We start from the raw sequence: 15,405 nt of genomic DNA, 5'->3' as shown, positions 1-15,405 counted from the left end.
TTTAAAAATGTTGTGAATGAGATGTCTTAATGTTTCATGCAGTGCTAACACCACTTTCTAGCACCCTGAGTTGAAACCGAACAATGATGTAATCCTTTATTTTCCATTAGTAAACAGGAGCTCACGCTGTCTTCGCTTTATCTTTGACTACATTCTAACTTAATTGTTCCATAGGAGCAGCAGAATGTAGTAGTTACCTCCATCGTCTCTGAATGGATTTAAATCCTTATCCTCTTAAAGAACATGTGATCTATCTATCTATGCGTGTGTGTGTATACATACACACACATACACACACAATGAAATATACTCAGACATAAAAAATGAAATCTTGCCATTTGCAACAATATGGGTGGAGCTAGACAGTATTGTGCTAAGCTAACTCAGAGAAAGACAAATACCTAATATGATCTCAGTTGTATGTGGAATTTAAGAAATAAAACAAATGGGGAAAAAGGAGAAGCAAACCAAGAAACAGACTCTTAACTATAGAGAACACACTGATGGTTATCAGGGGAGGTGGATGGGTAAAGTAGATGATGAGGATTAAGGAGTGCACTTGTGATGAGCACCAGGTGTTGTACTGAAGTGTGGAATCACTGTATTGTACACCTGAAACTAATATTACACTGTATGGTAACTAACTGGAATTTAAATAAAAACTTAAAAATAAATCCTTATCCTCTTATGGCTGTTTTCCTATCTGCTGACTCAGATTATAAAATAATAAAACTATATATGTGTGCATGGTGTAGACCCTCCATACATGGTATTGTCCATCTTGAAGTCTTGTTAAATCTTTAAGCCACTGGGCTGTTTAGCTCCCCGTTTACGACTTACTGCAGAATTTAAGGAGGAGTGTGTATAATTAAAAACAGGACTCTCCAACCTCACTGCCTTATCTTTTACCCTCTCTTTCCATCCTTCCCGGCCTTTATTCTTAGCCTTCTACCCTGGAAGCCTGGAATCTACTTATATTCAGGTAGTTCTGAGTTTCCTAATAGGGACAATGCAGAATGATGCTCGCTTTCATTGATATGTTTCTTAGTTTCATTGCTGTGTTTCTTAGCCATCTCTGTGAGCTCAAATTAAGCTAAAATGTGGTTAATAATGATCTTGCCTGTGGGTAAAATCATGAGTTAAAGTCTCAAGTAATCTTTTTTCACTTCTCACTGTGGGTTGCAGGAATGGAATGGCTAGGTGTTTCAAAGAGGGAAGGAAGGAGCCAGGAGGACAACTTTAGGTATACCTTGTCTACTGACCAATTAAAATATTTCCTAGCCACATGCTTTTTGTGAGTCCAGAGTATTTTATTATACACTGTTCATAAGTGCCACAAGAAGCCTAAAAGTGGAAGCACAAAATGCAAAAAGACAAAGAATAGGCACTAAAAAAAACTAGGGTAGGCTAGGCAACAGTTAATTACATAGGTTAAATCAGTTTAAGACACAAGTAAGCCCATATGCATTTAGTTTACTTAGTATGAAAGTTTCTTAACATTTCATATAATGTAATTGAATTGTTTAAAATACATTAATGACATTTGATGATGAGGTCTGAAGGATGTTTTAGTAAAGAGAATAACCTCACTTGGGTCTGTGATTTTACTAGAATTTTATGTTTGAGTTTGGACTTGACTTTCATAAAAAGCAAGACCAACATATAGAGATTTTTATTATGTGTTTTGGGTTTAAGTATTTCAAATTAAACTTAGAATTTCTGGTGGAAACTGGATTTTTACTTGCCAACTTTCATTTCCTAAAGCTTTCATTTAGATGGGTTATTACTAAGTGGCAAAGAATTAGTTAAGTGTTTTGGCACTTAACTCATGCATACAGTGAGATTTAAGCATAAAAATTATCTTCATTTTTTATATTAATTTTAATTGGCTTTTTATTTCCTAAGTTTGAAAAACTGCAAAATGTTGGATTTATATGGTGTTTGACAATTTGTATGTAGAAATTTAAATATACTACAGAAATATTAAATGTCACCTTAATTTATTTTGACCTAATTATCTCGAGTGAAGCAATTGACTCCCATGATTTCCAAAGACTTTTTCCCCTGACTTTAAAGTTTGATGCTATTTTTTTGAGGAAAATTATGTGCCATGGCTCAATTTTATATGCACTATAAGTTTTAAATAGTATTTTATGTAATTAAGGCAAAAAGGTATTTTATGTAATTAAGGCAAAAAAGGGAAATATATAAAAGTTCATATGTTTGGATTTTGGTACTTCTTTTGTGTAAAAACATATTTAATCTTAGCTAACAGTTTGGGATTTCAAATGGATGGATTATGATTTTGAAAGATTACAGAGGTCATTCACTTGTGTCCTATAGCATGTTGCTACTGGGAGAATAAATTCTTATACCTTTCCTTTTGCTTTTAGGATTTTCTCATTCAGCATTTACCTTTGGTATAGAAAGCCATATCAGTCAGTCTAACATAAATGGTGCCCTCGTCCCACCTGCTGCATTGATTTCTATCATCCAGAAAGGTCTACAGTATGTAGAGGCAGAAGTTAGTATTAATGAGGTAAGGAAATATTATTTCAAATACTAACTCTTAAATATGTCCTTAAGTCTGATATCTTGTTTGTTCATTCATTATCTGACTTTAGCTTTACCAGGTTGACACAATTGAAGGGTGTTGTTCTTTATGTCACAGTCAGGTTGAACAGGCAAGGCATGTTGGCTCCCAACTGTAAGAACCATCATCTCTGGCTTATTTCCCTTTCTATGGTTTCATAAGTAAATAGTAAGAAATAATTTTCTTCAAAGCAGCTACATTTTGCTGTGGAATGCTGACACCATAATTGATGGTCTGAAGAATTACAAAACCTCAGGTTATTTGCTTATACCTGATTTTGGAAGGCAGTTTATAATTAAAGCCATGTCTTGATACTATTGCCTAAGGCCCATATATAGGTGGTTTAATTTAGGTGTCAGCCAATTATGACCCATGAGCCAAATCCTGCCTGCTTGCCTGTTTTTGTAAGTTTGATTGGAACACAGCCACACTCATTCACTTAAATATTATCTTAGCTACTTTTGTGCTACAGTGGCATAATTGAATCATTGTGACAGAGACCTTATGCTCTGCAAAGCCTAAGATATTTACTGTTTGGCCTTTCACAGAAAAAGTTTTGAAATCCTGGTCTGTCTATCTAGCTGAAAATTTTCATACATGGTCAGGATTTATAATATGTGGAACTCTTCATCGTATTTTCATGTTTGCAGAGATTAACATGCTCCCCCTTCCCTTTCACAAGTATTTTTAAAACAAGCATCCATGGTTTCTATATCAATATTCATTAGTATAATTATGTGGTATACTAATATTGATTTCATTATTTTTGTTTCCTAATCTGTATAACTGAAAAATCCACTAATACTAAATTAAGTGTGTCCTCATTATCTTTTAGTAGTTTCCGTCCCAAAGTGTCTTGTATTGTGGAGGGTAATAAACAATTTCCACCAGTGGCCAGGGATAAAGTCTCATTTTATCTGAAAAATAAATGTTTTGTAGATTGTAATATAGTACTCTACAATGTATCTTCATTGGAATTAATATTTTTAAGTTACTTAAATTAAAATAAATTCTCTTACTCCTCAGATACTCCATTATAAGTGACAGCTCAGAAAGAGGTGCTGTGTTTTGTAACTCCGAGCACCCCATCACACCACTGTAGATTGTCGGTTAGTGCATGTTCACCAGCTTACGTGAGTCAGGCCTTACATACACATATTCCCAGCTAATTTGCCCAGTTTCTATTTCTGACTTGTTCTGTGTCTCTTCTGGTGCCCGCTGGAGAACTTTTTTTTTTTTTTTAATTTTTTTTAATGTTTATTTTTGAAAGAGAAAGGGAGCGAGAGCTGGGGCAGGGCAGAGATAGGGAGACAGGATCAGAAGCGGGCTCTGTGCTGAGAGCAGAGAGGCACATAAGGGCTTCAAACTTACGAACCGCGAGATAATGACCAGAGCTGAAGTGGGACACTTAACTGACCGAGCCAGGTGCCCCTGCTGGAGAACTTTTTATTAATTGTGAGCTACCTAATATCAGTGAGAGGAGCTTTGGAAAATTATAGCAACTCCATAAAATTAAAGAGCACCAGTCTCAGAGTTAAATGATGGTATTTCTCAAATGTTAGTGTTCATAAGACGACCCTAGAGAGCTTGGTAAAACCACGGCTTCCTGAGTCCTTTAGAGATTTTGATTCTGTACATTCCAATCTACATTTACAACAAGCTGCCTGTTGTGATGGTAGTGTCATTGTTCCTTGGATCACACTTCGAATAGCACCAGTTAAGAGATCTCGGTTGCCATTGACTAGCTGTGTAACTTCAACAAGTCTTTTAAACCTTATTGTGCTTCCATTTCAACATTAGTAAAATGAGATACGGCCAAATATCTGAAGTCTATTTCTTGTTTAATATTTGAATCAAATCACAGGAAGCTTTCGAGTCCAACAAAACTATTTTAAAAGTTTTTAGTTTTAAGGATCCATTCTCCTGTGGCACCAAGTCTCTTAACCATTGTATGAACTATTTCATATTGGTCATTACTTTTCGCTAACGGAATTTTGGAATCTAATTAATAAACATTTTATCATCTGGGCCTACTTTTTATTCTTTCATTATCTCCGCTTTATCTGACAGCATTTAACAGTATGAACTAGAGGAGGAGGAAGATTTAAACACCTATTTGCAGTTGCTTCACCCTAAATGTGTTTTCTTTCATATTTCTTTTCTCACAATTTTCCAAATCCAGGATGGTACCTTGTTTGATGGTCGACCAATAGAGTCTCTGTCACTGATAGATGCCGTAATGCCTGATGTAGTACAAACAAGACAACAAGCTTACAGAGATAAGCTTGCACAGCAACAAGCGGCAGCCACCGCAGCTGCCACAGCTGCCACAAACCAACAGGGATCTGCAAAAAATGGCGAAAACACAGCAAATGGGGAGGAGAATGGAGCACACACTATAGCAAGTGAGCTGAAATCAGAATTTAAAAAGTTCCCTTTCAGAAGAAGTATCTGGCTTTTATGTGGATGTCTCATCTTCTAAACTGAAGTAACATCATCTGTTTCGTTTATGCCAACTGTTTCCCTAACTTATATCACAATTCAGATTTCTGTTCCTAAAGCTCCAGAAAGATAGATTTACTTACATGGATTTTTTTTTTTTTTTTTTTTTTAACATTTAGAAACCATTTTCTACTGTTAGGTAAATTTTCTCGGCTTTTGATTTCTAAAGAAAATTTGTAATGCAGTCTTTAACACACACAGTAAAACTCTGACATGGAGATAGAAAGGCACCTCTCATGTTATATGAATGATATCAGCAACCCCTACTGGCAGAAACTCAGAATAGTGTTGGCGTGGATTATATTTAGCTCAGATCATTTTGTCGTTTTAGCCATGTTTGGCTCTAACCTTGTTGCAGCCTTTCTCCCTGCCTCTCCCCCACCCCAAACACACACTCATCTTTATCTTTTAAAAATAGTATGGTCATACTTAACTAAAGATATACTTAACTTGTCCTCATGTGACAAGTGCTATATAAGCATTTTCACCATTACCTGACAGTTAAAAAACAATTTAAAAGTTACATATTATAAAGGAGGTATTTGCTGGTTAAGAATTATTTTTCCTCCTCAGGATGTTGTAATATTACCTAACTGGTATTTTCCACTTATTTCTGCTGACATAGATAATCATACTGATATGATGGAAGTGGATGGGGATGTTGAAATCCCCCCTAATAAAGCAGTTGTGTTACGGGGCCATGAATCTGAAGTTTTCATCTGTGCCTGGAACCCTGTTAGTGATCTCTTGGCATCAGGGTATGTTTCTCAAAGTGAAACTAAATGTATTTTTAAAAATATTGTACTGAACTATTACACACTTTATAAAAGCATTACTTACGTTTCCAGGTTTTTGTTGCTTCTTTGTGGTCCTTTTGCCTTTGTAAATCGTTATTTCTTCGTAAAGAATCTTAGAAGTTTAAATCTTTGAAGTAATCTTAGAAATTTTAATTAAGCTTACTGCTTAAGAAGGTGGCCCAGGGCCCCCAAAATGGAGACTAAGAAAACTCCTGGAGATGGAAATCTCTAAGACTCTAGTTTTTATTTGTCTTATTAATAATAGCATATAAATATGTTGCTTTGGTTCTGGGATACTTGAGAATGTCATGAGATCGTAAATAATCTGTTGCATACTTTATAGGTCTGGAGACTCAACAGCAAGAATATGGAATCTTAGTGAAAATAGCACTAGTGGCTCCACGCAGTTAGTACTTAGACATTGTATACGAGAAGGGGGGCAAGATGTCCCAAGCAACAAGGATGTGACATCCCTAGATTGGAATGTGAGTATCACTGTTAACCACGATGAATGTACTTACTAATGTACTTAACCTCTCTGAACCTCAGACTAATGGCAGCTTGTGTCCATTTGTCCACATGTTTTTGAATTTCACTAATAAGAACAACAAACTAGGACTCCCCATTCTGAAGTGTGGTGTTAAAAAAAACAAAGACTGGCCCTCCAGCAGTCAGACCGAGGTTCAGCTTGCAGCTCTTCAGTTTGTCTTGCAGCAGAACCTTTGTAAAACTGGTGGTGGCCTGCTCTGCATCATCTTCCTCACGTGGAAGGTACAAGTGGGATAATGGTACCTGCATAAACGAGTCAATAGATGAAAGTCAACAATAGGCACGTACTAAATCCTTAACTACGAAGTCCTTTGCTGGGGGACGAGAGAAATTTACATTAAAAAAGCATGTTCTTGTTTTTCTCATTTGCTATATCAACTGATGAAAACTTGATTGCCTGCCTTTTAGGGGCCATTAGTCTAGGTCACTTCCAGGCTTCATTCAACTGTAGCGGTCTTACACTTCTCTGATTCTGTTTGTCATTCCACATCTTTCAGAGATAACTTGACTGTTCTGACTTAACCAGAAAGTTTGAGCTCCTAGTTGATAAAGCTTCACCCTTTCATTTTCACATACGTGATTAGCAGCTTCATTTGTTTCATGCCCATGATTAATTTGTGAAAAGTTCGCATTTTTACAGTTCTGTATCTTTTCCATGTTGCCTTTTTCTTTCTGCATCCATTTTTTACCTACCCTCCCTATTCTAAGAAACATCTTGGACTTTTTCAGTATTACCAAGCATTTAATGGGGTTCGTGGCCCTTTCCTCAGCAAATGAACACCCTTTCCTCCTCTGGCCTCTGTTTGACAGCTTTTTGTGCAGCTTTCCAAAGGATCTTCCAAATCTCATTCCAGTGAATGAGGTCTGTCTTTAAAAATGATTGCTCCAGCTAAAGTTTTCAGTTTCTTTGAAATTCTCCCAAAACTCATAGCTACCTTTCTTTAGTGTGGTCTTCCAAAATTTCCAGCAGTATATTTACCCTTTCCCTCCTATGAAGTTAACAATTACAAAAATGAAAAGAGGTTTAGCATGTCACACTATTGTTTGGTTGTAGGGTCAGGACTAAGAATTATCTTCTCAAATGGGACCTTATTTTTATATCTTAGGTCAGAGGCCTTATCGCCTTGTTAATGTTATTTGGTTCAGAGGCCATATGCTAATGAAATTTACAGGTTATACTAAGGATGGTTAACAAATGGTTTGTTGAGCTTGGTGATTCTGAACTGCAAGTTACTGTTTTTAAAAGTGTGGACTTTTCAAACATGCATTATTCACTATGAACTTGAATCTTCCACTAAAAGGGGAAAATGTTATCCTTTAAAGTATACTTTTCCTACTGTAGTGGTCCATGAGCTAAGACATTTGGGCACCAGTAGTTTAAAAGAAACTTCCCATTGTGTGGAGTCTGGAAATAAGCTTTTGCTGTTGGTTTCAACATGCTCCTTCTTCCTCAGATAGAACCATAGAGCCAGTTCCTGGCAGGACTGAGTCTACAACCTCTAGAACCAGCATCTGTTTGTTTCTCACTTACCTGTACGTAACGTATGGTTTGAGAGGTCTGAAAAAAGGTGATTCTTGCTTTCAATTCCCTTTCCAAACACCATCAAGAAAGCACTTGAGTAAGGCAGGATTTCATTCTGTGTCTTCAGTAGTGTTTACTAATCCCAGTAATAGTCTGTTTCATGCACTCTGTAACTTGCACTTCCGTAGATCTGTCCTTCTGTTGTACCATTCATCAAGGTCAGACACAGCGAGGGAATATAAGATTAGAGAAATTGGTATGGATTTCTCCTTGTGGTAAAGTAGTTCCAGGCAATTGTACTCACTTCATTAACTATAAAGTCAGCCTATGCTCTTTTCTGGCTTTTTTTTTTTTTTTCTTGTATTTATTTATTTATTTTTTTAATAGGATCTCATATTGGGAAAGAATTAACAAAGGAAAGAAACATTCAGCGATATTTAAGTATCTGGTCATCTGAAACAGCAGTGTTGTGTGGCTCACACACAATACAAGCTTCATTTAGACAGTAAAAGATTTAGAGGGAGGGCCATATAAAAACTTCTACTTATAACAATGTTTTAGCCAATTTTGCTTTTTACTGTTAAATCATTATTATATGATTTTGATGTCCTTCCCAGTCTACCACCCTACTCCCATCTTTCATCATGCGCACCTAATGAGAATACTGGAGACCCTAGCACGCATAAAGGTAGTGATGGTCCTGCCTCAGAGTGCTTCCTGTCATTCTTGAGATTTGGATATAAGGCTCACACACTGACTGAATGCTGATTAAATAAATACTAGCTTCACAGCAATAAAGGGTGTTTTGTAGGTCTTTGGTAACATTCCCAAATAGGCAATTTGGGAATTGGCAAACAGAAATTTTGAGGCAGAGAATGTCAAGGATCTGCTATTCCTAAGGTTTAAATATGAAATAGTCTAATAATTAAATGCAGTTTTTGGATTATATAATTGAAGGAAATGTGTTTCTCTGACAGAGTGAAGGTACACTTCTAGCAACTGGTTCATACGATGGATTTGCCAGAATATGGACTAAAGATGGTAAATGAAGCATTTGTCTTTTCATATATTGTTGTTGATCTAAGTTTAAAGCTTGAAGTAATTTTAATGGGTTTTTTTGTTTGTTTGTTTTTTAAATATTAGGTAACCTTGCTAGCACCTTGGGGCAGCATAAAGGCCCTATATTTGCATTGAAGTGGAATAAGAAAGGAAATTTCATCCTAAGTGCTGGAGTAGACAAGGTAAAAGAACATAAAACTAAGTTTTATAAAGGTTAATGTGTTACAGAGTATAACCTAAAGTAGTATTTTCTTCTGCTAATCATATAAACAACAAAACATTCATATATGGGAAATTCAGGTATGAATTTATGATGATAATAGAAATGCTCTTAGATTTTCTATCCACTTATTCCTGAATTTACTCATCAAAATGCCATTTGTTTTATTTTTTTATCTTTGTGACCACGCCTCAGTTTTGGTGGAATTTGTGGGAATAATGAATGTCATACCTCCCATACTCTGCTTCCCTTCTCTTGTTTCTAGTTTATCTCAGCTATGAAAATAGCTCCGGAGTGATTCCATGAGAAATCTTAGAGCCAGTCTGTTAGCTGAACTGCGGGTGTTTAATTGAAAATGTAAGAAATGCAGGATCTTTCCAGCTTTTCTCACCTAGGTAGGCTGGAAAATATGGATAGGTTGAAAATACAGCCTTCTTGCTTTCATTTTCCTAGGTCAGCCCCTTTATCATACCTCCCAAGGTGAATATAGGTTTAAGATTATTTTAATCCAGGGGCACTTGGGTGGCTCAGTAGGTTAAGCATCTGACTTCATTCAGCTCAGGTCTGAACTCACTGTGAGTTCAACACCCACGTTGGGCTCTTGTGCTGACAGTTCAGAGTCTGGAGCCCACTTTGGATTCTGTGTCTCCCTGGCTCTCTGACCCTCCCCCACTTGTGCTCGCTCACTCTCTCTCTCTCTCTCTCTGTCTCTCTGTCTCAAAAAAAATAAAAGATTATTTTAATCCAGGAAAGTATATGATCATAGTTAACTGAATGAGTTGTCAGAAGTAGAGAGAAAAAAAAAAAAAAAAAAAAGGAAGGAAAGTAAAGGAGGCCAGGAATAGGAGGGAAAAGTTCCATTAATAACCATTGCCACTGTATGATGCTTTACATCCCCAGAGTTACACTAGTAATGGGAGGGTGTTTAAAGGAGTTCTGAATATATATCCACTCAGATTTATTTGTCATACTTGCATATACTATACAAGACGTTGTCTTCAATCTTGTCAAAATTCAAGCTGCCGTAATGTATAAATGTGAGCTTTAAAAATCTTAGTATTGAGAATTGGCTGATGACTTTATTAACCAAGAATTTGCCTCCTAATAGCTAAAAAGGTAGAAAAATTTTTTACACTAAATACGCTATTGCAATTGAGTTTCTAAAGCATTGTAATATAATGTCTGGTATTTTGTAGACAGATAATAATTATTTGAAGTAAGTTGACTGATGAAAAATCACCAGGGGAAACTGAAACTACTTAATAGTCATTTTCCCCCCCACCAAAAAATGAAATATACTCTCGTACTATTGGGGATAAAGTAAATGTTAAAAATTAAATTCACTTTGACATTTCCCATTGCTTTAACATAGTTAGGCATCTTATGTATGCATCTGTCATAAACACCTTTTAACATTACTCTTAATATATTTTCCTTTTCTTTTCTATCTTAGACTACAATTATTTGGGATGCACATACTGGTGAGGCCAAGCAGCAGTTTCCTTTTCATTCAGGTAAATCTTCACAATTTCCATGAGAACTGGAGCTTTCTTCTGTTTTTCTAATTAAACTTATAAAGGGATATAATTTACTTAAAATCTTGAAATATCAAATATCAATCTTGTTACTAGTCCTTTGAAGAGTTGATGTTCCATGACTTTCAGATTGTTAATTGTCAGGGGATCATCAAACATTTTCTGTGAAATGTACCGTTAAAAAAGCGTTTGCAGCCTAGTGCAATTAGATCGGTATTATTTAATGGTGAAAACATAGATTTTTTAATCAGGCGGTCTAAGTTTGAATGGCAGTTCCACCCCCACTTAACAAGCTTTAAGACTGAGGAAGTCATTTAAACTTTCTGAGCCTCATTTTCTCTATAAATGAAGGATTATAATTATACTTATTTGTTATGAAGATAAAACTAAATAATGTTTAGGAAAATAATGTATAAACTCATACAAATTAAGGTGTTGTCATTTCTCATTTTGGACTCGTTTCTAAATCGGTCCTCCTGTGTACATGAAATTAAAAAAAAATAGGTTTTCCAAGCATTGTTGGAACTTTGGTACTTTGGATGGATTTCTCTTCTAAAAAATAATTTGACACTTAAATACAGTAACTCTGAGCTGACCTCTCCCACCCCCCACCCCCACCCCACCAACATTCTGTGCTCCTACCTCCTTGATACATAGCCATGCACCAGGTATACAACTTGATGAGTGGACACGGCTGGATTTTAGTACCAGCTCTCCCTGGCTTTGTGCTTTTCTCAGGGAGTTTCCTGATGATAATTACTAATATTAAACAAGATGCCTAATAACTACAGTTGACCCTTGTTAACAACACAGGTTTGAACTGTGCAGGTCCACTTATATACGTGTTTTTTTGTTTGTTTGTTTTCCAGTAAATACAGTTGCAATACTGTAAATTTATTTTCTTTTTTATTATTATTTTCTTAGCATTTTCTTCTCTCTAGCTTTTTATTCTAAGAATACAGTATAAAATTCACACAACATACAAAATATGTGTTAATTGTTTATATTAATTGATAAGGCCTTTGGTCAACAATTAGGCTATTAGTAGTTAAGTTTTGGAAAAGTCAAAAGTTACATGAGGATTTTCAACCGCATGTGGAGGGGGTAGGTCAGGCCCCTAACCCTTGTGTGTTTCAAGGGTCAGCTGTATTAGAACAGTAGTGTTACTATTTTACTTGATTTAACTGCTGCTTTGATGATTTTGTTGTGATTGGGAAGAGTTTTGTTTTGAAAGGTAACTGATGGTAACTGGTTATTTTCAAATCTTTGGTGACATCCTTTTCACACATAGCCAGTAGCACAGCATCACCTTTAAAATTAAAACAGCTTCTGACATTTTGGCTTTTTGTCTTTTCTATTTAGTGTGACTAAACAAGCCAAATAAGGTACAAAAATGACTGTTCTGTAGTACCTGGGTAACATAATTTTGCAAGCATCATTTTAAACAATTCAGCTTGATTAAAGCTTACCACATTTACACATCAGTTTTTGTTTACCTGTTTTACTTCCTTTTCACCTTTGTTTCTAATCTTCACCCAGATAGATTTCTCTTAGGCCTCTGGCTCTTCCACTTAAAAGTTTCTCCTGCCTCCTAAGAGTGATGAAAAGTTGAAATAAGTTAAGTGTTTGGTACTGTTACTAGCTACTATGTAACCTAAACCACCTTTGTGTTAGAGATGGTTCCCTTAGTAGTATACACGATTCCCTTCAGTCCTGGCTACAAGCTGATGAGGTAGGTGGCATTGAAGTCATTTTACAAGTTAAATAGGCTTTTTACCCATGATATTCTTTCTTGCCATGCATTTTTGTCTTTTTAAACAGCTTTATTGAAGTATAATTGTCATAAAATGAGCTATACACATTTAAATTGTGCAATTTGATATGTTTTGACATATGCATATACCATTGAAACCATCACCACACTTCAGATAATGAATACACCTGTTAGTTTCAGAAGTTTCCTCCTGCACCTTTGTGATCTCTCCCCTCTATGCCCAGACAAAGCCACTCATGGCCTTTCTTCACCACATGTTAGTTTACATTATGTAAACGGAATCACACCATATGTATTCTCTTTTCATCTGGCTTCTTTCCCTCTGTATAATTGTTTTGCATTCCCTTCAGTTGATGATTGATATTCCATTGTATGGATACACCACAGTTTATCCATTTACCTGTTGAAGCAAATTTGGGTTGTTTCCAATTTTTTGGGCTACATAAATAAAACTGGTATCAATATTCATGTGCAGGTCTTATGTGGACTCATGCTTTCATTTGTTCCATGTAAATATCTAAGAATAGAAAAGCTAGATCATACAGGAAGTTATATGTTTAACTTGTTAATAAACAGCTGAACTGGTTTTCTGAAGTTTACATTTTCCAAACTGGTTTACATTTGCACCAGAGGTGGATATTCTAGTCCCTCCATGTCCTTGCAGTACTTGATAAGTGGTCAGTGTCATTAATTGGAGCCACTCTAATCAGTGGGTATTGGTATTCCACTGTGGCTTAGTTTGCATTTTCTAACGACTAATGATGTTGAGCATCTTGTCATGTACTGTTTACCATCTGTAGATCTTATTTGGTGAAGTGTCTGTTCAAATCTTTGGACCTTTAATTTATTGTTTTCTTATTACTGAGTGTTGTGAGTTCTTTATTCTGGGAACAAGTTTATCAGGTATTTACAAATGCTGTCTTGGAGTCTGTGGCTTCATTTTGCATTGTTTTACCAGTGTCCCTCTGTGCCAACTCTACTTCAAACAAAACCAAACCAAACAAAATGTCCCTCGAAGATCAGGAGTTATTAATGTTGATGAATTTCATAAATTATTTATTCTTTTATGTATCATGCTTTCAGTGTCTATCTAATTTGCTTTTTGTTTGCTTGATGTGGAAGTTAAGGTCACTGATTGGAGACCTTTCTGCTTTTCTGATATGGATATTTAGTGCTATAAATTTACTTCTAACTACTAATTAGTGACATCTCTGTCTGCATAGCTCTCTCTTCCAGTAATGTCCTATGAATTCCAGCTATCTTGGTCTCCCCAGATTCTCAGCTTTATCTTCAGCTCAGGAATTGCATTGATCTCTGCCTAGAGAGATTCCTCTTTCCTTTGCCAAGACTTGGACACCCCCACCCCCCTCCCCGACCACATCCCTAATTTATGAGCTTGGGCAATTTTTTAAGAGCACATTGGTGGTTGGTTTCCATTTTGTCAGGAACCACTGTCTTTCATTGCTTGAAGTCTGGTGTCTTAAATTGTTATTTCACATTTTTGTTCTGGTCGTTGGGCAGGAGGTAAATTTTGTCACTATTACTCCATCTTGACCAGAAATAGAAGTCTATGATGCTTTTTAAGTTACCATATTTTAATTGCTGTGCTAAATTTTCTCAATATACACTTTTGCATAAAACATAAATCATGATTACAGATGAGTTGCGATGAGTGACCATTTCATACCCATTAATATGGCTGTAAAAAGTAATGTTCATGAGGGGGTGGAGAAATTAAGGCCCTGATACTTTACTAGTAGGTTTGTAAAATGGTCACTGTGGCAAGCAGTACAACAGTTCCTCAAAAAACTAAACATACAATTACCATGTTATGATCCAGCAATTCTGCACCTAGGTATATCTCCAAAAGAATTGAAAGCAGGGACTTAAACAGATTCTTGTATGTCAGTGTTCATAGCAGTATAGCAATAGTAGCCAACAGGTTGAAACAACCCAATGTCCAACAGACGAATGGGTAAACAAAATATGGTCTATACATACAATGGGTTATTATTCAGCCATAAAAAGGAAAGAAATTCTGAAACATGCTGCATTAGTGAATCTCACACATGTGCTCAGTGAAATAAAGCAGACACATAGGGTCAAATCATATGATTGTGCTTATAGTAAATATCTAGAATAGAAAAATGCAGAGACAAAAAGTAAAAGATTAGAAGTTCTCAGGAGTGGTGGGAGGGAGAAATAGGGAATTATTGCTTGATGGCTACAGAGTTTCTGTTTGGGATGAAGAAAAAGTTTTGGAAATAGTGGTGATGGTTGCACAACCTTGTGAATGTAATACTACTGATTGTACACTTAATAAATGACAAATTTTATGTTAAATATGACCACAATATATCAAAATTAATAATAAAATATACCAAAACTCATTGAATTGTACACTTTAAATGGATAAATTTTATGGTATGTGATTTATATATTAATAAAGCTGTTTCTAAAAAATGCAAATGAATAATAAAAGCCTTTCTCTCCTTACTGCATAGGTTTGGGTCATTCATTACATTTTTAAGTTACGAAGGATTGAGGGAGTAACAAAAATATATCAAATTGCAGAAGACGAAAATTAGAATCTTAGCTCCAAGATTTTAAAGGGTTGTGTAACCCTAGTCAAATTAATTAACTTTTCTTTATCCCTTTTATCATACATAAAATGAGACCAGTATTAGCAAACACACCTCTCACATATCACTTACAGAAAAATGCATTTTATTAGAGTTGCATTTCTTTTTTTTTTTTTTTTTTTTTAATTTCTTTATTAGTTTCTATACCCAACATGGGGCTCAAACTCATGACCCCGAGATCAAGAATTGTATGCTCCTCCGACTAAGCCAGC

General features: G+C 35.7%; 1 protein-coding gene across 9 annotated transcripts in view; it reads left to right on the top strand.

The window, feature by feature from the left end:
* The window catches only part of TBL1XR1 (TBL1X/Y related 1), a 177,595-nt gene that overhangs the window by 143,177 nt on the left and 19,013 nt on the right, over positions 1 to 15,405 (top strand). For 7 of the 9 annotated variants that reach the window (XM_058730537.1, XM_058730539.1, XM_058730538.1 and 4 more), the window contains 8 exons: positions 2,394 to 2,539; positions 4,776 to 4,998; positions 5,721 to 5,853; positions 6,236 to 6,377; positions 6,496 to 6,663; positions 8,941 to 9,004; positions 9,107 to 9,204; positions 10,696 to 10,756. In XM_058730537.1, coding sequence (XP_058586520.1) covers positions 2,394 to 2,539; positions 4,776 to 4,998; positions 5,721 to 5,853; positions 6,236 to 6,377; positions 6,496 to 6,663; positions 8,941 to 9,004; positions 9,107 to 9,204; positions 10,696 to 10,756 — 1,035 coding nt within the window. The remainder of the gene's footprint in view (positions 1 to 2,393; positions 2,540 to 4,775; positions 4,999 to 5,720; positions 5,854 to 6,235; positions 6,378 to 6,495; positions 6,664 to 8,940; positions 9,005 to 9,106; positions 9,205 to 10,695; positions 10,757 to 15,405) is intronic. The other 2 variants (XM_058730545.1, XM_058730544.1) reach the window with 1 other exon arrangement.

Source organism: Neofelis nebulosa, chromosome 5 (assembly GCF_028018385.1).
Source record: "Neofelis nebulosa isolate mNeoNeb1 chromosome 5, mNeoNeb1.pri, whole genome shotgun sequence".
In the NCBI taxonomy this organism is placed as follows: Eukaryota; Metazoa; Chordata; class Mammalia; order Carnivora; family Felidae; genus Neofelis; species Neofelis nebulosa.
The sequence above is the reverse complement of the archived record's forward strand: the minus strand, read 5'-3'. Positions and strand labels throughout refer to the sequence as shown.